This window comes from Chenopodium album, chromosome 11 (genome assembly GCF_948465745.1).
Source record: "Chenopodium album chromosome 11, dcCheAlbu1.1, whole genome shotgun sequence".
Taxonomy (NCBI): domain Eukaryota; kingdom Viridiplantae; phylum Streptophyta; class Magnoliopsida; order Caryophyllales; family Amaranthaceae; genus Chenopodium; species Chenopodium album.
Genome location: NC_137844.1, coordinates 35,950,639 through 35,974,936, shown reverse-complemented (window position 1 = coordinate 35,974,936; position 24,298 = coordinate 35,950,639). Strand labels below are relative to the sequence as shown.

General features: G+C 33.5%; 1 protein-coding gene across 1 annotated transcript; it reads left to right on the top strand.

The window, feature by feature from the left end:
- The first annotated feature begins 16,575 nt into the window (after positions 1-16,575).
- Positions 16,576-23,098, top strand: LOC145568817 (short-chain dehydrogenase TIC 32 B, chloroplastic-like). The gene is made up of 8 exons (XM_081628211.1): positions 16,576-16,865; positions 21,007-21,238; positions 21,351-21,430; positions 21,577-21,730; positions 21,848-21,926; positions 22,281-22,365; positions 22,466-22,515; positions 22,763-23,098. The coding sequence occupies exons 1-8, from the start codon at positions 16,745-16,747 to the stop codon at positions 22,946-22,948; spliced, it is 987 nt and encodes a 328-aa protein (XP_081484337.1). The 5' UTR covers positions 16,576-16,744; the 3' UTR covers positions 22,949-23,098.
- Positions 23,099-24,298: the final 1,200 nt, after the last annotated feature.

Here is a 24,298-nt window from a genome sequence, read left to right as displayed (position 1 = left end):
AATCTAGGGTTCTTGATAAAAAAATAATCCCCAATTTAATTTAACTTTTAAATTAAATCATTGATCATGAATAATTCACAATTTATACATGAAATCAACTAGATTAAAATCATGAAGCATAAAACAATCAAAATTATTCAAAAACCGAAACACAAATATCAAAATTTTAGGGTTTAAGGTTTTGAAAAATTCGAATCTAGGGCTAGGGGTTTTGAGATTTTCGAGCATAAGGCAAAATTCAATCCATTCTAGGCTATTTTGAGCAGAATTAAATCTCATTTAATCAAATTCCAAAAATTAAATCTCCATTTAATATAAAGATTGAACCATAATTAAATTATTCTCCCTCTTAATTGAATTAAATTTGGGGACATCAAAGACTCGTGATTAATATGCGTAAATGCAAGAGGCTAACTGATACCACTGTAGGGTTTTAGGTACTTTAATGCGGAGTTTCACGAATCATATTCGTTTGCACCTAAACAGGATCTACAAGCATAACACATAAAAAATCACATAATATATACCTTTGACGCGTGATTTACACAAGCAATTGACTGACAATCAGGGAGATAATAGAGCCCCAAGCGTTGCTCCTCTACTTAGTCCACGGGATAAGATTGAACCTCCACTACTGCTAGGTAGTTGGGCATGAACACTTCGAACCACCTTCTTCGGAGAGGGGAGGAGAAACCAACCACGAACACCACCACACCACCAACACCGTGCACCACATTGCACCGGGAGGCCATACAGCTATACGGACGTGAGGAATAGAGTGAGAGAGAGATTGCGTGAAGCATAAGGGTTTGGTTGCTAGCTTGTCAATTCACAATTGACTGCTAATTGTGTTGTATCAAACCCTAGGCAAGGTCTCTATTTATACATCATATGTATAATTAGAGCCCAAACCAAGCCCACAATATTCCCTCTTCAATCCCATATGGTTGGCCACTCCATGAGGCCCAATAATGGGCTTTTTTCTTTTGTTCAATCCAACACCATTTTGTGTGACCTTATAGGAAACATTCTATTGGTCTTTGGACTATTTGACTAGCCCAAAGATCATTGATCACGTCTAGCAACAGATAATGACGACCCAAAAGAACGAACTTAATTATCTCCATAATTTGATCCATTATATATCTAGTAATTGCACTTGACGAAGACATAAATCCTTCAGTTTATAGGTACTATATAGCGGAAAATCTTGAATCATATTCATAAAGCACCTAATCCCAAGATCGCATGCATAACACACAAGACATATAATTATATCTTTGAAGCGTGAATTCCACAAAGCTATTTGACAGGCAAATCAGGGAGAGAATAAAGCCCCAAGCGTTGCTCCTCTACTTAGTCCACGAGCTTCGAACGAGCCGTCCACCAATACTAGATTGGTCGAGAAAAAGGAAAACCGCGATCACCACCTTTAATGGACTAACCGACCACCATGAACCACCACAACCGGCGCAAGGGAGGATGAGAGAGCCGTGAGAGAGAGAGGAGTATGAGAGGGGTTTGGTCTCGTGTTTGCTAATTAGAGTTTGATCAAACTGATCACTCAATTGCATCTACAAAAACCCTAGGCACTTAGTCTATTTATAATCTTATTATAATTAGACTAAGTCACGAAGCCCAATAAACTCCACACTATTCCATGTAGCCGACCATACTAGGGGATGAGGCCCATCCTAGGCCTCGTCCTCTCATGCTCGATCTAAGCCCTTTGTGTGACCTTATAGGATCCGTCCAAGTGAGCTTTGGCCTATTTTACTAGCCCAAAGATCGTTAGTACCTCTAGCTATGATATAACTGTAATACCTCGTATTTTTATACGTATTTTATTTAAAATAATTATTTTGAGAAGTATTTAATTATATTGAAATGTTTTATTTAAAGTATTTTAATTATTTATTTTAAATAAGTTTGGAAATATTTATAAAAGGAAAGTTTATTTAATTAATTATTTTAATTAAGTTGGAATTTAATTTAAGGAAAGTTTTATTTTAGTAAAGTTTTATTAGGGAGGGGATAAAGAAAATTAAAAGAGGAAAGTTTAAGGAGAAGGGTTCTAGAGAAGGGGTATAAATATTCAACACATGAGGCAAATCAAACTTTACCCAGAGTGGAGAAAACCCAAGGTAAACTTCTCTCCCTTTTCTCTTTATTTTTCTTTCTTTTCCTTTCTCTTTTTCCCTTCCCCTTTTTTTTCGGCTCCCCCTTCACCACCACAAGCCGACCACCAGCAGCAGTGGCCGCCAGCCGCCAGCAGCGCCAGCCGCCGGCAGCAGCCTGGTGGCTGTTGGCTGCCTCTTCTTTAAAAAAAAAAAAAAATAAATAAATAAATTAATTAATTAAAACTTTATTTTAAAAACCAATTTAATCCTAGATCTAATTGTTAATTTTGAGTTTTGGGATTTGATTTTTGATGTTTGATTATGAGTATTATATTAATTAATTTTCAGATTATGTTTTTAATTAAAAAGCCCCAATTTTTGAAACCCTAGGTTCTTGATTTATAAATTATTGAAGGATTATGATGTATAGTGGTGTAAACCTTTGATTAAAGTGTTTTAAGGCTAAATTACAGCAAGTTTTCATTAAAATATAGTGCTGGAATTTTCGGTAGAGCATTAAAAATCAAGTTTCTTTAAGGAATTTTAATTACCCATTAATTGGGATTAAAATATGATGTTTTAAATATAATTTCAGTTTACTTTAATTAAATTATGAGGGGTTTTATAACAGTATATATTGCAGGAAATTTGTGTAGAGAGGATTTTAATACTCTTCTATGATTTTAAATTGTAGGAGACTTTAAAGTGAGTGATTTCTATTAATTATGGTGATATTAAGATCGTATTCAAGGTACGTTCGCATACTTAGCATAATTTTATTGATATAATAGCATGCTAAATGTGTTTAATTGATTACAAGTAGTATCATGCTAGATTTAGAATGGAAATTATGGTTTGGTTGTTATTGATGATTGGATTATGAAGCATGATTTATTTGTGATGGATTATTGGATGGAAAATTATAGTTTGGAATATTGTTTATGAACCACATATTTGTTTGTGGCATGTTAGAGAGCATGTTTAATTAAACTAAATGTTTAATTTGGTTTGGAATATTAAAAAGGAATTTTATTATGGTTCATATAATTTTTATTGATGCTCTAAGCATGAAGAAGGAGCTATATAAGTGTCTATGTACACGAGGAATAAATTATATTTTTGGTGCCTTAATGCACTTCAGGTGTTTTCAACACCAAGGGATAGGATTTGTGGCGCTTTATGCGTTTAAGGTGTCATTGGCACCGAGGTAGAATTAAAAAGGGTTCAACATTAAATATTATGTGGTCACTAAGTATTCAAGAATTTAATTGGTATATTTGGTTGTTTGAATAATTATTGTTGATTGAATGATTATGGTTGAGAGTCATCACCAAGTTTAATAATCTGTAAATAACGTAAAGTGAAAGAGGTTACGCACCAAAACTCTTGGAACGTATATACCTTGAGTATGAACATATGGGGGGAGTTATGGGGTTTTATATTTAACCATAACTTTTACTGGAGTACAGGAGGCTGTACATTCCTTTTTTTATTATTATGCGTAGGAATTCCGCCGCTTACGAGTGGTTTTTGATGCTGGCACAGTTAGCTCTCGTGTCAGTAACCTCAATTTATTTGGGGGAGGTTAGGGGGAAACCCGCTCGATGCGTAGTCAACATTAAATAAATTATGTAGTGTCTAGTGAGAACTTTTATTGATTCTTGTATGCTTGAAAAACAGGTACAACGAGGTAAGTTGTGTATTGATAGGGGATTGTATGCTAGTGTGTTAGTTACGCTTATGTACTCAGCTTTGCTGATTGTGTGTTTGTTGGCCTTGTCTTTATCTTGGCCCTATGATGACCCATTTTTAATGGAGAGTAGTAGAAATAGGTAGAGATAAGCTTTTCAGGTGATGAAGCATATTCATGAATGGGCATGAGTGAAGAGCGAATCATGCTAGTTTCTATAAGTATATGATGTGTTTATTGCTTTAATTATTTATGATATTAATATTATGCATGACTAACGAAAAGGTTGTGAATTTGGTGTGGTTTTAATAAGGGCATATAATGGTTCAAAGTTGTAGGTTGATTTTATTTTACTTCGTTTGATTTCGGTTTGACTTTACTTTCGTTGATTGACTTTTCAAGTTGACTTGTTTTTAATGGTTTTGAAATTAGTCTTCCGCTGCATGTCTTTGATAGTTGCCTTAGCCGTTTTCACGGTGGCGGTAATGTCTTAGATATTCCTATTTAAAGTTTTAAACAGGGAAAAACAGGTATTTTAAAAGAAAGGAATTTCTAGGGTGTTACAATAACGACGAACCAAATGTACGAACTTAATTATCTCCATAATTTGATCCATTTATACATCTAGTAATTGCACATGATGAAAACATAATTCCTTCAATCTCCCACTTGTATGAGACAAGTATGCAATATTCAAATTCCATAAGTCAATATGTGTCGATTTGATAATATGATTGCATCACATGTCGAGATCATATTAATCTACAAATCGTTTCTTGAAAACTGAGTTCGAATGACAAAACCGAATGATTAATGAGTAATACATTGGAATGCGGCCACGTATTTTCTAAAATTCTCCCTCTTCAAGTGGCCATGACACATTCCTTATTTTAATAGGTAGACTCAAGCCAATCTTGTAGCAACAAGGCTCCCACTCAACTTTTGAAATAACCAGAAAACATCCTTTACAGCCTCCAGTTATGGGAAGACGTTTGAATGCACCACAGTCAAAACATCCATTGAATGAAATCAATGTTCCACTCATGTCAAAGGTATCCACTAATATGTCCGGAAGCTCTATACTTGAACTTCAAAGTAGGTCAATATTTCGATCATGCATCATTCATGCACATCCAAGTGATTGACCGAGCATCACTATGCCCCTATAGCCCATGAAACTGCGCTATCCAATCAATCTTACATGATAGTCCATTTATTGAAATCATTTATGTCCACTTTAATGAATTCGAACTAGGAACTTCAATAATATATGAATTTTGTTCACCTGTGGGGTTTCATTCACCAGGTCATCAACCTGATGAGCCCATCAATTCATAATTATTTTGGACATTTTATTTAATTTCGAAAACCATAATTAAATAAGATAAATGAAATTTTTATTTTAAACATAATTCTACAAATATATGCATTCCTTATGTAATATGCTTTCTCAAAACATACACAACTTAAATTACATAACTTTCTTCAATCCAAATCTTTAATATGACCGTCATATCTTAGTCTGTAGAAGGGGTTTAGTGATTTCTCACTCATAATAAAACTTTGCAGATCACGACATCCCGCCTGTCATTGATCTCATAAACGAGGTGATATCTCATATCACTACTACAAAAATGGCCAAAGAGATCTGTTGAAATATGCGTAAGAGACCTCTTCATAACGGGTCTCTATCTCAGGGGTCTCTTTGATAAAGAGATCCGTTCAATAGGGGGGTTTGTTTAAGAGAACAAAGAGACCCGTTGTCACTTTTAGTGGGTTTGTTAGGTAGGTTAAAAAGTTGATATTTTAGAAGACGAAGAGACCCGTTATGTGAAATATAGGGTATGTTTAGATGTATCAAAAAAACCTATTATGTCAAATAACGGGTCTGTTTGTTCTCTACTTTTTTTAAAAAAATAATAAATATTATTTTTGCAATTTGCTTTTGAATTTTGAAATTTTTGTTATTTATGCTCCATAAAAATTGGCAAAAAAATCATATATTGTAATTTGAGATTAAATTTATTGAGATTTACATAAATTATTACATGATCACGTAAAATTGATGTGAATGATACCAAAAGATCATCCAATATATAAAACTCCAACAAATAAAATTTTACAATAATACGTAGTAATTACATTAATAAGGGTTGAGTACTCCATTTCCTATCTCCGTTGAGAATAAAGTGAGATCTGATCATCTGATGAATGAAGCAAATCTGACAAAAAAAAAACAAAAAATCATCATTATAATTAAGAAATATTCTACACTAGAACAATTATTTGAAACACATTCAATTGTTTTCATAAAAGCACAATAAAAAATTGCAATCATGAATGTAATTGAAGGTTATTCTCAATTAAAAACCAATTACCGTAGAAATTTTCAGCAATGCATCGACGACAATGAAGACCATCAACTAATGCAAAATTTATCTTCAATATAAACCAGGGTGTATAATTATACAAAGCCTTCAAGATCAGATCTAATAGTATAATTTACTCCTTTAATAATTCTCACCAACTAAAAAATCAAGAAAAGAATACCATATTAAAGGGACAAATTACCTGAAAACTAACTAGCAGCAATAAGAACAACATGAACACTCGAATCACGCATTCGAATCTCATCAAAATCAGCATCAATCATAGCATGAAGCTTCTCAAATTCAACCTTAGCCGATTTCGCTTCTTCACCTCCCTTAGCAACCGCCAAATCATTCATGAGCGTGGCGCTTCGGAGCCGCCAATGATGGTTATCCAACCGTTGTGGGTCGGAAGAAAGAGAGAGAAGAATCCACCGGAAGCGGCGGATGCTGCTGAGGCGGCTTTCTCACGAGTGTGGCGTTTCGGAGCCGCCGATGATGAAGTGTTGGTGGATTTACACTTTTTGTTTCGGCAGCAAGGAGCTAGTGGTTCTGTCGCTGGAGAATCGTTTGATTTTGTGGAGGATGTGACGGGAATTTTCGGCGCCGGTGACGGAGACCCGGCTTCTTGGCGTGGTTTGTCTCCCATAAATGTATATACATATTAAAAAGAGAGAAACACCCATCTAGGAGTGACAACGGCTAATTCAAAGAGGGAATGAGGTAGGGTTTTAATTTCGGGTTTGGCTTTTGAAGAAAGAGAATGCAAAGTAAAGATCAGTAGCTAAGAGTAGTAGGTGAATGAATTTAAGGACACGGTGATTAAAACAATTTAAAAAAAACAAAAACAAAAACTGAGTACGAATTAAAAGCCTACAAGGAACAAAGGTAAAAGACCTGTTAATAATGAGAACGAGTCTCTTATCTTTCTAATACGCCAAATATGTGGGACCTAACATAATGAAGAGACCCGTTGAGTTTGACAACAGGTATTTTATCTCTCATTTTGTCATTAATACATGTAAGAGACCCGTTACAATTAATATTAGATCTCTTTTATCAAACAGACCCGTTGGTTAAATAACGGGTCTTTAATTGGGGGTCACTTTTCCAAGTTTTGTAGTAGTGTATCTATTTGTTTGGATTTGTGATGTGACCCTGGCTCCTTTGTTTTGGCAAAAGTGTCCTTTTAGTCACAAGATAATTTGATCCAAACTTCCTCCTTAATTACTCTTACTGTAGCTAAATACACATATTTTGACATTGAGTATGCAATAGTGTTGTGCTTTGAACTCTTCAAGCTTACTGTCCTTTCTCCATACATACATAAAACGCATCCAGATCACCATCTAAAGTCATCTTGCCTGTTTGGAAAACTTGCATCCGTATAACCTTTAGACAACTTGTTCACTTTTACCATCATAAACTAGAAAAATTCCTTTAGTCCTTCTCAAGTTCTCAAGGATTTGCTCTTGGCAACTTTCAGTATGCTTATTCTGAATTTACTTGAAACATGTTACACATGCACAAGTCATATGTAACATCTTGCTTTGTACATATCATGGCACATATAATGGACCCTTTTGCAAAAGCATGAGGTACAATATCCATACAACTCAACTCTATTAGCTTTTGAAGGCACTGAGTTTTACTAAGCGTAATACCATGAAACATGGGAAAACTGTAGGAGTTTATAGGTACTACGCAGTAGAAAAAGATGAATCATATTCAATCAAATACCTAATCCCAAGATCACATGCATAACACACAAGACACATAATCATACCTTTGAAGCGTGAATTCCACGTAGCAATTTGATTGACAAATTAAGGAGAGAATAGAGCCCCAAGCGTTGCTCCTCTACTTAGTCCACGAGCTTCGAACGAGCCGTCCACCAATACTTGATTGGTCGAGTGAAAGAGGAAAACCGCGATCACCACCTTTAATGGACTAAGCTGACCACCACAATCCACCACCACCACAAACCACCACACTGGCACCGAGGGAGGAGAGAGCCGTGAGAGAGAGGAGAGTTTGAGAGGGCTTGGTCTTGTGTTTGCTAATTAGGGTTTGATCTCACTGATCAGTTAATTGCATACAGCAAACCCTAGGCACCTAGTCTATTTATAATCACATTATAATTAGACTGGGGTTAGGAAGCCCAAAACCCTCAACCTTACTCCATATGGCCGGCCGCACTAGAGGATGAGGCCCATCATGGGCCTTGTCCTCTCGTGCCCGATCTAGACCCTTTGTGTGACCTTATAGGATCCGTCCAATTGGGCTTTGGCTTATTTTACTAGTCCAAAGATCGTTAGTACCTCTAGCTATGATAAAACGATGACCCAAATGTCCGAACTTAATTATCTCCATAATTTGATCCATTTATATATCTAGTAATTGCACACGACGAAGACATAAATCCTTCAAAAAATCCTCTCTTAGAGTCTTGCTTCATGAAATTTTCAAGAACCTTATCAACATAAGTCTCATGATCCATTCCAATCATTCTTCAAGATTCACTTCGTGGATTTTGATTCCTAATATGTACTCAACATCTCCTAAGTCTTTCAGATGGAAACAACTCTTTAACCATTGCTTAACTTATTTAAGCATTGATATGTCATTTTATATGAATTGTATGTTATCTACATACAAGACTAAGAACACCAATTGCTCCCACTAAACTTCTTGTCTCTATAAGATTCCTTTTTGTTCTTTAAGGAAATCAAACTATTTGGTTTCCTAATTGAAACTAATGTTCCAACTCCCTGATGCTTGCTTCAATCTATTAAATGAATTTTTGAAGTTTGCAAAACTTTTTGTGATTTATGGATTTTCAAAACTTTTAGGTTGTATCATATACATATCCTCCATCAAGAACATTTCAAGAAGGTGATTTTGATATCCAATGCTGAACTTCGTAATCGAAATCAACAATCACTAGAAGAACCCAAATAGGCTTACGCAGCTGATAGGTTTGACCCTATTTAAAAGACTATCATGGACTAACACATCTTTACAGACATGGAGTCTATTTATGGATCTCATGGCCTTAAGCCACTTCCTGAGTTGGCACTTACCTAAAGCTTGCTTGTAGGCTGTGGGTTCTAACTATTCCAATAGGAAAATTTTAGAATCCAGCTTTTCTCAGAATTTCAACAAATTGTTTGTCTTGATCCCAAGTAACCTACATTAGGTATAAGCAACAATAGAATTATTCTCTTCAACTTTTGAAGTCTTTCATTCAAGTGGGACGATAGAAGCCTCGCTAGTTGAATTAGCTTGCTTCGACATATGATTTATCAAATTAGTTGATTTCATACGCCCTCGTCTTTGATGTAGTGTTAACCACATCCATTTGTTGCTCGTCTCGAATCTCATCGAGTTCTAATTTTACTCCCACTTGGCTTTGTAGGAAGAGATTTCTTTCTATAAAGACACTATCGTGAGCAACAAAAGCTTTGTTATCTACGCGATTGTAGGAATAATACCTCTTACTTGATTTATGGTGCATTATGTCATCATTGCAAACATTTTACAATGATTCCATAACCCTTAATATTGTTTTTGAAAAGACAACTTTTGGAACATTTCCAAATCATAACTTTTATGACGCCTTCTCAATCGCTTTGGTTGAGTTTCAGTTTAGTACATTTGCAATTGTAGTTCTAATATGTATCCTCAAAATGATATTTGTAAATCATTAAAGCTAATCTAGGATCGAACCATGGCAAGCAAAGTTTGATTCCTTCTTTTAACACACATTTTAATTGTAGTGTTCTTGAATTGTGAATTAATTCAACAATTCCCTTAGATGATCAATGATTTTGAGTTAAATATTTATCACAACAATCATATTGTGGTGTTAAATTGTTTATCTCAAATTGATCTTACATTTCATTTTGGAATTTTGAACTTTTCAATGATTCCAAGCTTTACTTCATTAAGTAATTATCAATATAGTTACTTAAATCGTTAGTAAAAGCAATGAAATAGTTAAATCTCTTTGCTAATTCTTGAACTTAGTGGTCCACACACATCATATGTATGAGTTCCAAAAGTTCATTAGCTTTTCACCCTTTCGATTAAAAGGCGACTTGGTCATTTCACCTTATCAAGCATGACTTTTAATTCTCAAGTGATTCATAATCAAATTAGAATAAGAGTCCATCCAATTGTTACTTTGGATGTGCAAATTGGTTATGTGACCTAACCTTACTTTGTTATAAGTAAGTTTATCTTTTAATCATCTAAATTTCTTTTGTGATATACTTTTATCAATGTCATAAAACAAATTAACTCGTATCTAGCATAAATTAAAACACTTTATTACCTTGGTCATGGATCAACACTTGTCCATGCCAAGTAAAACCAAATCAGTATTCAACAAGAAAACCGAAATATTATCTCATCAAAACTGGAAATTGTCTTAAATCATGATAAACTAATCAGAAAATAAAACTATGAAGCTATTTCTGGTCACTCGAAAACTTCTAGTTCACCCTTAAGCTCCATTTCCCATGCTAGCTTCACTTGTTTGCAGTTCCTGTCCAACATTAATAATGTTAAACACTGCAACTTGGTATCACATACCTAAGTGAAAGTTAAAATGTTTATAACATAATACCTGAGGTTGATGCTCCATTCTTCTTGAGGAAATCAAGGTATTTCTGGAAGTTGCGCTTCTAATGCCCTTTCTTCTTGCAGTAAAAGCATTCAGTTTCACTTGCAGCCTTGGGTTTTGGAGTCACTTTAGGCTTTTCAGGAGCTTTAGCAACTGCCTTGCCCTTGCCCTTGCCCTTAGCCTTTTGCCCCTTCTTCTTGAACCCCTTTCCCTTTTGAACCATAAGAACCTCTTTCTTAGGTTCCTTAGGGATTTGCTTCTCAGCACTAACCAACATAGCATGCAACTCATTCATGGTCTTTGTAGCATCAGACATGTTAAAGTTCATGATAAATTGGTTGAAAGTTTCTAGAAGTGAATGGAGAATGATGTTTGTTGCCATATCATCACTGTATGGGTGCCCTAGTTTCTCCATATTTTGAATAAGGCCGATCATTTTAAAAACATGATCATGAACTATGGTACCCATCTCCATCTTACAGTCCAGAATTTCACGATGAAGCTCGTACCTTTCAACTCTTGCTTGTCTCTTAAACAAGGCTTTGAGTTCTTGCATGATTGTATATGCATCCTGGTCCTCAAAACGCTTTTGAAGACTAGGCTCCATAGTAGCAATCATTAAGAAAGTGATAGGCACAACTTTCTCATAAGTTTCCTTGTGCTTCCTGATCTCTGCCGCAGTTGGATTTTCTGGCAAAGGTCCTGGTAATGGGGTATCAATGACATCCTCTCTACCCTCAGATTTCAGAACAAGTCTCAACCTATCCTTCTCAAGGAATGGTCGAAGATTGTAAATGTTGTTGTCATTGTAATTACAGCTACCCATCTATGTCAAAATAAGGCAAATTTTAATAATTATGTTTAATATAATAATTAAAGTACCACAAACGAATTGATTAGGTAACTTTAAATCACTTTATTCAATAATTAAATGATCCCAATTGAATTTTAAGTGATTCCAAGACCCTTCATTCTTGCAATAATTAACCGAACTTTGGCCCTACCATCAACCATTACATTTTCAAGGTGAGTAAACTCTTTACTTATTACAACTCTTGTAACTCTTGGTTGAATAATTAATCATCAATTGTTTAATTATTACCCTTTGCTTCAAGGTTCTAAACTCTTTAGGTAACCTTGTTGAGCACAACCAATCAAAATTGTAAAACTTGATTTACCCCAACTCTCCCAAGATATAAAATGACACCCAACTTTGGCATGACCTATCATAAATATCAAAGGTTTATTGGGTTTTAAATTGGAAAAGCAATCTCAATATTGCTGGGACCTAGATTTATTATGTTGTGATTATTTAGTGAACTCTAGCACATCATCAATCAACATATATAAAATCTAACATGAATAATCTACTAATGCAATAAAACATGACATAGTATAGCCCCTTAGTCCTAAGAAAACTAGAAATGAAAAGCTCCCACTTGAATCATCATGCATCTCCATCCACCTTGGTCCTTTGGGCCTTCACTTCATGGGCTTCTATGGACTAACACTATTTAAATAACTAATCTATTTACTTTAAATAAAAGTTACAAAAATACTTAACAGCACGCAGACCGTATTTAGATTACAAAAATACATCACGATGCGCAGATCGTATTTAGAATCTATGGGCCATACTAGTCTATATATAGCAACATAATATCATATATTATAAAAAGTCATATAATAAATCACTCAACATGCTTGTCTAAACTACAACATCGAATGTTCATAATTAAGGCAACACATCTCCTAAAATATCTCATATTTTAAATCATAATTAGATAATATCGTATATTATTCATGATCAATTATAAAATATCATATATTTTAATTTAGGTATGAGATAGAATCAAATCTTATTTTAATCTAGAAAGATAAATCATATTTAATCTTCCATGATTATCCTAACAAACTTAGGAGATTCTATCCTAATTATTAGCCAATCAAATAATTTCAAAATCAATTACATCCTAATCTAATTATGGGATAATCACATTATTTAAATCAATTATTATCCTTTTGGAATATGCTTAGAATATCCTAATCAATCTTATCCAAAATTAACCACTTAATTATGGATAATTACCAATTTAACAACTTTAAATATGGATAATATCAAATTTAACAACTTTTGTAAGATTTGATTTTATCCTAAATAAAATATTTTTATCCAAAATAAAAGATCATATTTTAAAAATATCTTATTTTATCCCAAAATAAGTCATATTTATCTTGAAATATTTAAAATAAAATAATTACTTTTTTTTTTAAAAACCGAGCCACCACCGCTGCCCACCGTGGTTGGCTGCCGACAGCAGCCATTGCCGCAAAGGACAGCAACGAGCAGTAGCAGTGGCAGCCACGGCAGCAGCGTGCAACGCTTGCACAGCTGCTGCCTAGCCACCTCGGACTGCCGCCCTCCCTTCCCCCCCCTCTTGGACTGCCAGCAAGTCGGCAACCGTCGTGGCTGCGCCACCCAGCCGCGGTTTTCGGCCATTTAAATCACTTTTTTTTGTTTTTAATTTAATTAAAATAACTTTTATAAAATTAAATTAAATCAGTCCACTAATTAAAATTAAATCATCATTCAATATTAAAATTAGGGTTCATCATAAAATTAATCCCAAATTTAATTCTAACTCTTGAAATTAAATCGATGATCATACATAAGACATTTTTATGCATAAATCAATCCGATTAAAATTATGAAACATAAAAAAATTCGAAATTTGGGTTAGGGTGTTCGAATTTTTCGAATGCTCTAGGGCTTAATTCGGTCCTCTTCATGGCTATTTTGAGCATAATTAAATCATATTCAATCAATTCCAAAACTTTTAATCACATTAAAATAATAATTGAACCATAATTAAATTATTTTCTCCCTCTTAATTGATTATAAAATTAACATAGACTTCAAATAATCATATTATTATAATCTAGCGCGTTCATGCAAGAGGCTAACTGATACCACTGTAGGAGTTTATAGGTACTATAAAGCGGAAAATCATGAATCATATTCATAAAGCACCTAATCCCAAGATCACATGCATAACACACAAGACATATAATTATACCTTTAAAGCGTGAATTCCACGAAGCTATTTGACAGGAAAATCAGGGAGAGAATAGAGCCCCAAGCGTTGCTCCTCTACTTAGTCCACGAGTTTCGAATGAGCCGTCCACCAATACTAGATTGGTCGAGTGAAAGGAAAACCGCGATCACCACCTTTAATGGACTAACCAACCACCACCACGAACCACCACAACCGGCGCAAGGGAGGAGGAGAGCGCCGTGAGAGAGAGAGAGGAGTATGAGAGGGGTTTGGTCTCGTGTTTGCTAATTAGAGTTTGATCAAACTGATAACTCAATTGCATCTACTAAAACCCTAGGCACTTAGTCTATTTATAATCTTATTATAATTAGACCAAGTCACGAAGCCCAATAACCTCCATACTACTCCATGTAGCCGGCCATACTAAGGGATGAGGCCCATCATGGGCCTCGTCCTCTCGTGCTCGATTTAGGCCCTTTGTGTGACCTTATAGGATCCGTCCAAGTGGGCTTTGGCCTATTTTACTAGCCCAAAGATCGTTAGTACCTTTAGCTATGATATAACAACAACCCAAATGTACGAACTGAATTATCTCCATAATTTGATCCATTTATATATCTAATAATTGCACATAACGAAGACATAATTCCTTCAATAGGAGCATTTGAAGTTTGATCTCATCAACCCCCACTTTTAAATCATACTTTATTTGTTTAGTTTTAGATGTAACACTTTATTTTTCACGCTTGGCAATGCGAAATAAAAATTTCTTTTACCGATTATATTATTTTTTAATTTTTTTTTATTTTTTTATTGTGAGAAGAAGAAAAAGGGGTTTCATTAATAGGAAAATGATAAACATAGCCCTAAGGGCTATGTATAAGAAGCTAAAAAGGGAAATATTGAAGAAAAATTAACATTAATTACATCGATCTACGCGTGATTTTGTCATGAATTCCCAACTTAATTTCATTTTATAAAGTACTACCTCCGTTTCATATTATTTGCAACGATTAGACATTTTTCCTCTCTACTTTATGTCAAATTGTTGCAAATAATAGAAAACAGGGGTAGTATATTTAGTGCTTATATATAGCCCTAAAGGCTACATATAACATTACCCTAATAAAATATATCCAAACAACATTTACATATAATTCCTAAGAAATCAAGAATTTCAACACAAGTACACACCTTAAAACTAAATACATCGTAGATTTCATTAATAATGACCTTAATAAAAAACTTTATCTGAAGCAATACAATCTGTAAGTTCACACTGATTCGGCTTGAAATCCACTGATGCGTAGTCGTTTAAGTGAAAATACTCATGTGGTCCTAAGGATTCTTGTAGAGATTATGAAACTCTAGATCTTAAATTTTTGCCACACAAAACATAAAAAAGAAAATAAACTAAAGAGATAAATCATCATCTTAGGGATGAGATTTATTTATTGAAAGCAATTAAAAGGTTTTGGGGGATTTATCACCGGTAAGAACACTGGTGGAAGCCCCTACAAAGATTCACAACTGAGACCAAGAGAAAAGAGATGGTGGAGATGGAGAGAAAAGGGAGAAGAGAGAAGGAAAACCTTCAAAAAATAATTGAAAAAACCTAGCAATGGGGGCTAGGAAAACCCTTCCAAGAGAAACTTGAGAGGGAATAAAAAAACCCTTCCAAGGAGAAAATCTAAAGGGAACTTCTTTTACTGAATATTTGAATAAAGCAAATAGAACATGGCCCAACTATTTCCGGGCGAATTATATTAGAAATTTCCTTGTACGTTGTACCTAACGTCAAATGAGAAGTTTTAACACGCTAATAGTTAGGGCCTGTTCTGATTTACTGAATTGAGCTAAATTGAACTAAACTTATTGAAGCTGAACTGAACTGAACTTATTGGAGCTGAACTGAACTGAATTGAACTGAAAATAAGTTGAAGAGAACAGGCCCTTAGAGTCATAAATAACTCTAATAAGGGCATATCCGTCCATGCACATTTACCGCACTTGAAAAAAATGGTCATAACAAGCGTTGATATTTCGTTATATTTTAGATGGTATGATCATGATACCAACAACCTTATTCAATGACCCAGCGAATGCAAAATTGTTTTGTTGGTATCAATATAATTTGTTGTTGGTATCATGTGAAATACCAACGTGTCTAATTATTAGAGGCTAAGAATAATTCCTCACGCCAAATTACCCAAAATCAAGGCAACATCAAACACAAAACCCACACCTCTCCTAAAACAAAGAACCACCAATATAGTCTTACAAACTTCATAGTCATTTTACCCCCAATATAAGAACCACCCCGGTCCCCCTCTTAAGCAAGTGTAGAGTGCAGTAACGTACAAAGTCACTATATTTGATCAGGCTGAACCGAGGCATTAATGTACGGGTAAGAAAGCTCTATCGTACTCGAAAAACTCATCAGATTCAGTAGTACACATCATTCTTACAGTAGTACATTTCATACAGCAATTAAATCTGGTAAGAAATGAAATTCAGACACTTAATCTATCTTTTGTTAAAAGCTGGACAAAATGACCATTCCTAAGTAATAAATACCAATAAGATAGGTAGTTGAATTCTATACTCTACATAAAGTTAAACCCTCTTTCACCACCTACAAATGTACATTATTCTTATTTATATTCATTTCATTGCCTTCTTTTGAGTTTACAACGATATTTCACTTTATTTTTAACTGCTTCTCTTCTGCCATACAACTGTCCCCATTTCTCAAGTACTCCTATATAAAGGAAGAGTAGTCACCTTATTTGCTCTCTTTAAGCTTTTTCTTTCATTTGTGTTTCATTTCTTCTCTTTTCAGTTCATCTCAATTCAAATAACAAAAAGTTATACAAGGAGATATGGTGAACTTCTTCACATTGGTGACCGGGTATCCGGGTGCGAGCGGGTACGGATCGGCTACAACTGCAGAACAAGTTACTGAAGGGATTGATGCTTCTAACCTCACTGCTATTGTCACTGGTTTGTTTTTCCACATACCCTTGTGCTATTTTTTTTTTTTTTTATGCTATGATCTCGATTTTATCGTAGAATAACAATTAAAAATTCATCATCATTTTATAGGTATGTTATGGAGTGTGACGACTATCTAAAATTTCATGACAGAGTATGGGTGATTGTTACGAGTATTTCCAAATGTTTAATAAATGATCTCATGACTTATTTTTTAGCGTTAGTTTCACCGAAAAGTTGGGTAACATAATTTATTAAAAGTTTTAAAATCAATTGCGGTGTTCTTTTTATTATTGTTATTATTATTATTTCCTCTAGTCGGTCATTTTAGATCTTGCGTTATCGATGAATACTCTATTTGGGATTTTATACTTTCTATAGAATTGTGCAAATTCGTGTTTAATTTCTATATATTTAAAATTAATTTGTTTTTGTTGGATGTTAAATTGAGGTCTAACATTTTGTTTTACTCTACCATTGTATCCATAAATCTGGTTAACACCTTTATTGGGTTTTTATTGACATTTACATTTTAATCCAGTCGGCTTATAAATTGTTTGGTTAGACTCCAATGAAATAAATTGTTTTGGTTTTGAGTAACTTGTTCAAGTTGTTACAAAAATAACTTGGTTCAAGCTATTTCATCTGAACCGATTTGAATATCCTAAATTATGCTACTCAATATTTTAAATTTGTAACAAAACTTATTTGTAAATATCAGCACTTTATCAAGAAAAAAATATCTAAAAATCAGTACTTATTAGAATATGTTCATTATAAGGATTTTATTTTTAATTTAATACTTTTTTTTAACGAAATTTTTTGTTTAATATTTGAATTAGTTTGTTTTGCAATATAAAATACCCATGAATGGCAATGAAATAAGTTAAAATAAATTTTCCTCAAAAAACCAAAAAAAAAAAAGGGTTACATAAATTAAACAACCAGAACTCAACAACCTTTAAGCATCTACGTAAACTTTATCATCATAAATTAAAAATTGCTACTTTATACAACATTTAGAATGAGGTTGATTGCAGTCAACTTATTTTAATGACAACAAATAAGCCCACCAAAATTGCAACAAATTAGCAATAAATCATCATAAACGACAAAAATGCGCAACCCCTGTTTTTTAATTGTAACCAAAGTAGTCAACTCAATAGAAGTGAACTCCATCCATTAGCATCAATACATTCAATCTCATTTCACCACAATAATTTCTTAATATGCTTGTTCGAATCTAACAAGAAAATCACTTAAAGACGAATGAATATATTTTACTCATATATAAATTATTGGTGTAATTTTCTATGTGGTTGGTCACACCGTGTGACCGACTTACTCGAGTTATTTGGTCAGGGGTTACTCGATTGAGTTACTTCTGACCGAGTTACCCCTCAAGTAATCCCTAATCGATTAACCCCTGACCGAATTCCTCAAATAATCCCTGATCGAGTAACCGCTCGAGTAATCCCTTACTGAGTAATATCTGATCGAGTAACTCAAGTAATCCGGCCACACGGTGGGCCAGCCACATATAAAAATTTGTGATAATTATTATATAACATATGATTTTTTTACTAAAACATTTGTTTTCCCATTATAATTTTTCAAAAAATGCCAACAATGAACCAAATCATTTACCCATATTTTCGATTCGCATCATCCAAATTGTTTGCACAACCTAAGATTCAACCAATTTGCTAGATTCACCCAATAAGTATGATATTGTTAGTCTAAAAATTGTGCATACTCCTTCTAATCCATCTCTAAATAAAAGTCTAACTTCTTTTTTTTTATTATAGCTAAATAAAAAAATAAATAAAAAATAAAAAATTGATTTCACCTTATATTATTTGTTTACTTTTTATTAGCCAAACCCTACAATTTTCTCTTCTAAAATTTGATTGTGATAAATTATATCCCGTTGTTTTTTATTATATTCATGTTTAATCAATAAAATCACATATTATCTCCTAATATCTTCCTATTAGTTATACTCGTACAAAAGCTAAATGAGACATTCATTTGGGCGGAGAGAGTTTTAATATAATGTTTGCTAGAAAGGAAGTGTGCAACTTCTAACTTCCAACTTCTTCTTTATGAGGTGACAGGCCTATGGATTTTGGAAATGTCTCATTAATTTCATTTTGGCTTTGGTTAATGCAAAGAAAGAGTTAAAGATCATTTCATGATTTAATGCATGTAAAACTTAAATATGCAACATATAACTAGCACAAATTACATGATTGAATTGACAACTTTACCACAGGTCCTCAACTACTATATATATTGTACTACGAGTAGTATGAAATGTATGTATAGTAGAAGTAATTGTTACATTAATTACTTTTTCCAATTGAAAAGATTCAGGTATATTTAACTTATAAATCCGCATTAAAAACATTATTTTATATATTTTGTTTGTTTTATTTCACTTGTCATTAAACACAAGTTAGATTGTTGATATAAGTCATATAACAAACTGTCTAACATTGGTTAAAATTAATTTTTTTTCTTTTTTTTTTAAAAAAAATAGATATATAACAAACTTCTGATACAATTTAGTAAAAATAATACGGAGTTAAAAAAAAAATGTGAACATTGCATAAATAGTAAAACTAAAAAAAAAAGGTGTATAAGTTTAAGGATTGTATAGATTTACCGAAAATTGTTGGAAATTATATTAATGTAAGGCAAAGGCCATCCGTTCTACCCTCCAATGAATCATATATAAGATTATTGTAACTTGTGTTCTATCTTTCATAAATAGATGTACCATTATTAGAAGCAACATTACGCATAAACACAATATATATCTATACTTCACAAGTCATCTCAAGCTCCTAACACAATTTATTATAGCTAATTAATAAAATTCTTAATGAGGTGGTTGTTTCGAAGAAAAGTACGTCGTGAAAATGCTACTCCCCCTGTTCCATAATACATAAGCGGGGCAATAGTGAAATTACTATTTGCATCCCAAAATTGAGCTTCTACTAAGTTCTTTTCGAGTTTTCGTACCAATATTGGACCTACAAATTAATTTAGCATATAGTTTTTGTGTAATTTGTGGGTTGGAAATAATTAGCTGGAAAATACGTACATTTATTAGGGTGGAGGTTGGGAGCTGGGTATATACTCTAAGGTAATTTGATTCGCAACAAATAAAGTGGTTTAATTAACATTCTAGTTCTTATGTCACTATTCCTTAATTATCTAATCAATTTAATTCATGGGACAAGAAGATATCATTCTCAGCAGTTCATCAATCTCACACTCACAGTTGACATAATAATAAATATTAATGATTATTTATCACTTTACATTTTTACTCCTTTAGGAAATAATATTTGAGATTAAAGTACATTTGAGTAGACTATCCAATTGCTTTATTGGAGTAAAAGCATCTCGATCATTTGTTCTTTTTAATTGCACTGTTGGTGATTTTATGCTTTGAACGTATATAAAAAAATATTTTAAATTACTTTTTAGTAAAAATTATAGAGAAAATACAAGTTTCTCTTGATGATAAAGTATATTAAAGTTAATATTTTTAAAGTATATTTTGAGATGAATATAACAAGGTCATATATCACTGTCTATCACACTTTGTGTTGTCCAACGTATAGATCTCAAAAGCCTCAAAGGAAAGTGTGTGAATATTATACATATAACATTACGATAAAAAAAGAACGAAAGAAATATATATCATTTGATTTTTTGTTAAAATTGCTGGACAGTTTAGGATATTTTCGGTAAGTTTTGAAGAGGACTAAGTGTTGTATGTTCTAACCAAATTTTATTGAAGCATAAATGTTTTATATCAAAAAATAATACGAAGTAATTAAAAAAAAAAATTGTAATTGTTTATAGGTTTGCCATTAATGTATACAATTGTTTTTATAATTAGTAAGATTTGAATCACGAGTCCTCTTTTCAACTCGTATCCTGGAGGGCTTGGTTATGAATCTTGTCAAGTAATTGTGACTGGAAGTGGGGATTTTCTTACTTTAAGTAGCAGTTACAAAATCAGTTACTATTAATAAGAAATTTGTACTTGTATTTCCATAATACAGGTGCTTGTATATATCATTTATTAAATTTAGTAGAAATGAAAACTGAGAATGAATTTGCAAATGTGTAGGAGGAGCAAGTGGAATAGGATTGGAGACAGCAAGAGTGTTGGTACTTCGGAATGCCCATGTCATAATTGCTGCAAGGAACATGAACGCCGCTAAGGAAGCCAAGGAGATGATTCTCAAAGAGAATAAATCTGCTCGAATAGACGTTCTTAAGCTTGATCTCAGCTCTCTCACATCTGTCAAAGAATGTGCTGATAAATTCCTAGCTCTAAACTTGCCTCTTAACATATTAATGTAATACCATCTTTTCTAAACTCATTGGATGATTAGCAAACTTGTACGACTTCAGATGCTGCAGAGAAGATTATGCTAATGTAAGAATATGTGGTGTGTTTTAATCTTGCAGAAACAATGCTGGCATTATGTTTTGTCCATTCCAACTTTCTGAAGATGGGGTGGAGCTACAATTCGCGACAAATCATTTAGGTTAGTCGAGAATCAGAGATCATGCTTAATCTTAAGGGGTCGGGTCCATATGGCATTTAATTGGATCAGGACAGGGTGGATTTTCTTCAAATGCTGCTTGATTTAATGTCTCAACGGAATTTATTTGTTACATGACAACATGACAGGTCATTTTCTATTCACAAATCTGCTGCTTGACAAAATGAAGCAAACATCTAAAGATACTGGCATTGAAGGAAGAATAGTGAATTTATCATCAATAGCACATCTTCACACTTATCCAGGAGGAATTAGATTTGATAAAATCAATGATGAAGACGGGTATGTTTGCTAGAAACTCCTCTAATCTCCGTATGACTGAATTGAAGCAGCTCTAGCATATTAATTGTAACTTAATTTAACGCGAGTTTGCTATTGGATTATATTTTTGTTTTGCAGTTACTCTGACAAAAGGGCATATGGACAATCTAAGTTGGCAAATGTACTTCATGCAAATGAGTTATCACGCCGTCTCAAGGTTTTGATTCTCCTTTAAGTGTTTACTATTGAGTACTTACATTAATATTTATTGTCATCACCTCATCATGTTCATAATAACTTTTTGATGAAGTTTTGCACGAGGTGTATTTCTTCACATCATTTTCCATTCAGTTCCTCAAGATTCAGATCATCAAATACCAAAATTGAAAACATACCGCCATGAAAGTTTTGTTCCATGTTTTTTAACTTAAAAACTCAATGCTTGTTAATCAAAATTTATGAGTGCACATTTTCTTCTGCAATCGCCATTACAGCTCATTATCTAATATTATCCGAGGCCAAAAACTGAAGGCTCAACCTATCTAACTATATTTCTGTATCGTGTGTCCAGGCAGAGGGCGCCAATATTACTGTAAACTCTTTGCACCCAGGACTAATCATGACAAATCTCATGAGACATTCTTACTTTCTGATGCGTATGAATTCTTGTTCTCCCTCAATTTATGACATGCAATCAAAAGATCCATTACAACATGATCTGTAAGTACTGATTGTGTGACCTTCAATTCCTTGCAGGATTTCTTAATATTCTGACAGGGCTATTGTTATGGAAAAATGTGCCGCAGGTAAATATAAACAACTCACTCGCGTCTATACAGCAATGCATATACTGTTGAGCAAACATTTTTCATTGTACATAAACTCTTTGTATAAATGATTATGACAGAGGAACAATAATGATTGTCACCTGCAGGCTAAAACACTAATTTTTTCAAGACTAATTGTTATTCTTGGTTTCATATAATCGAAAACATAGTAGTAACCAACTTAACCACGGTGATCTAATTAATTTGTATTTTCATTTCTTTTTAGGGAGCTGCGACAACTTGCTATGTAGCCCTCCATCCGCAATTAAAAGGTGAAACAGGCAAGTATTACGTGGATTGTAACGAGTTAGAGCCATATGCACTTGCTAAAGATGAGGAATTGGGCAAGAAACTTTGGGAGTTTAGCGAGAATTTGGTGAACTCAGCTACGAAGCTTAAACAAATTAATTAGTTCAAAATACATTTGCCTTGCAAATAATTATGAAACAGAACAGTGTCCAATATCTCTAAGATTTAATTTGTGTGCTACTACCTTGAGCAAATCATCCTGTAACAGATATGTTTTATCTTCTATGTTATGTTATGCTATGTTCAATTCAAAGGCTCTTGATCTTAATCGTTATTAGTTCAGCATTGTAGCAAACACGTAATTTTATTGATCATTGAATTGTATTGAAGCCATGAAAATATGCTTTAAAGCAATATGGACAATAGAAAAATAGACTGCAGAAAACACAAAACAGGTAACAATATATAACAAGCTAGATCTAGCCTACACACATGATGCCGTAGTTTTGGGCTTCAGATCATTGGCAACATGATTACACGAACAATAACCTAACACGCCTCAGGAAGGATTTGCCCTCCCCAGTCACCAACGGCAAAGCCCTCAACTCGATTCTACCTTGATCTTTCATGTCAAGTTGTCATAGAACAGGATTATGCCGAAGATGAAATGAATAAACAAAACTAGAGCCTTCAACTCAGTAGACCCTAGAAACAAGAGCGATTTTGATCATTTGTGAAAATGAGAAAACTGGATAATGTCCCTAAAAATTATTAATAATCGTTAATTCATCTAAAAGAAAGAACATACTACCTCTGTTTTTTTAATTGCATTACTTTCCTAAATCTGACCTGGACCTGCCACAAATGGTATTATGGTATGCCCCTTACTCCCTATACCTCTTCGTGATTACCCGCATTATGATCAATAATGGAGTTGTGTTTGTTTGGTTTGAAATCACACACGAATTCACCAAATAACAGGATATAGGAAAAATGTACACCAACTACAACTTCATTACATAATGGTATATACCGGTATCCCCTATAATTGATTATTGCAAGAACCACAATTATAAATATATCACATATACATCCATCATTCCCTACTTCAACGATATGCCAACTATAGCCAACAAATTCCATTCAAGATACAATAAAAACGGTCAATCTAAGTAGAAAAGGAAAAAAAAAATATGATAATATGTTGGTAAACACATCCTCAATATAGTCAAGTTAAACAATTAATATGCATAGCTAATATGTATGCCTAAGTGTAAATAATTCTTATAATATGTGACGTGCAATTGTACTTTGTTGAGTCCATGAATAACCCACATGTGAGCATTCTCTTGTCCCACACTAAAAGACTAAAAAGGGGAGTATAGTGGTAATGGAATCTCACATTAAAAGAATTTAAGAGTTACCACCACTATATAAAGCTAAGGGGTTACTCCCCTCATTGCCATATGGTTTTAAGGTGGAACCTCCTTGGTCTTGTAAATTGGTGGACTTG

Bases quoted from the DNA above. Each gene is read 5' to 3' on its own strand.
- LOC145568817 (XM_081628211.1), top strand. From the start codon at position 16,745: ATGGTGAACTTCTTCACATTGGTGACCGGGTATCCGGGTGCGAGCGGG. The intron at 21,239-21,350 runs GTAATACCATCT...TTAATCTTGCAG, and splicing joins TTGCCTCTTAACATATTAAT to AAACAATGCTGGCATTATGT. The intron at 21,927-22,280 runs GTTTTGATTCTC...TCGTGTGTCCAG, and splicing joins AGTTATCACGCCGTCTCAAG to GCAGAGGGCGCCAATATTAC.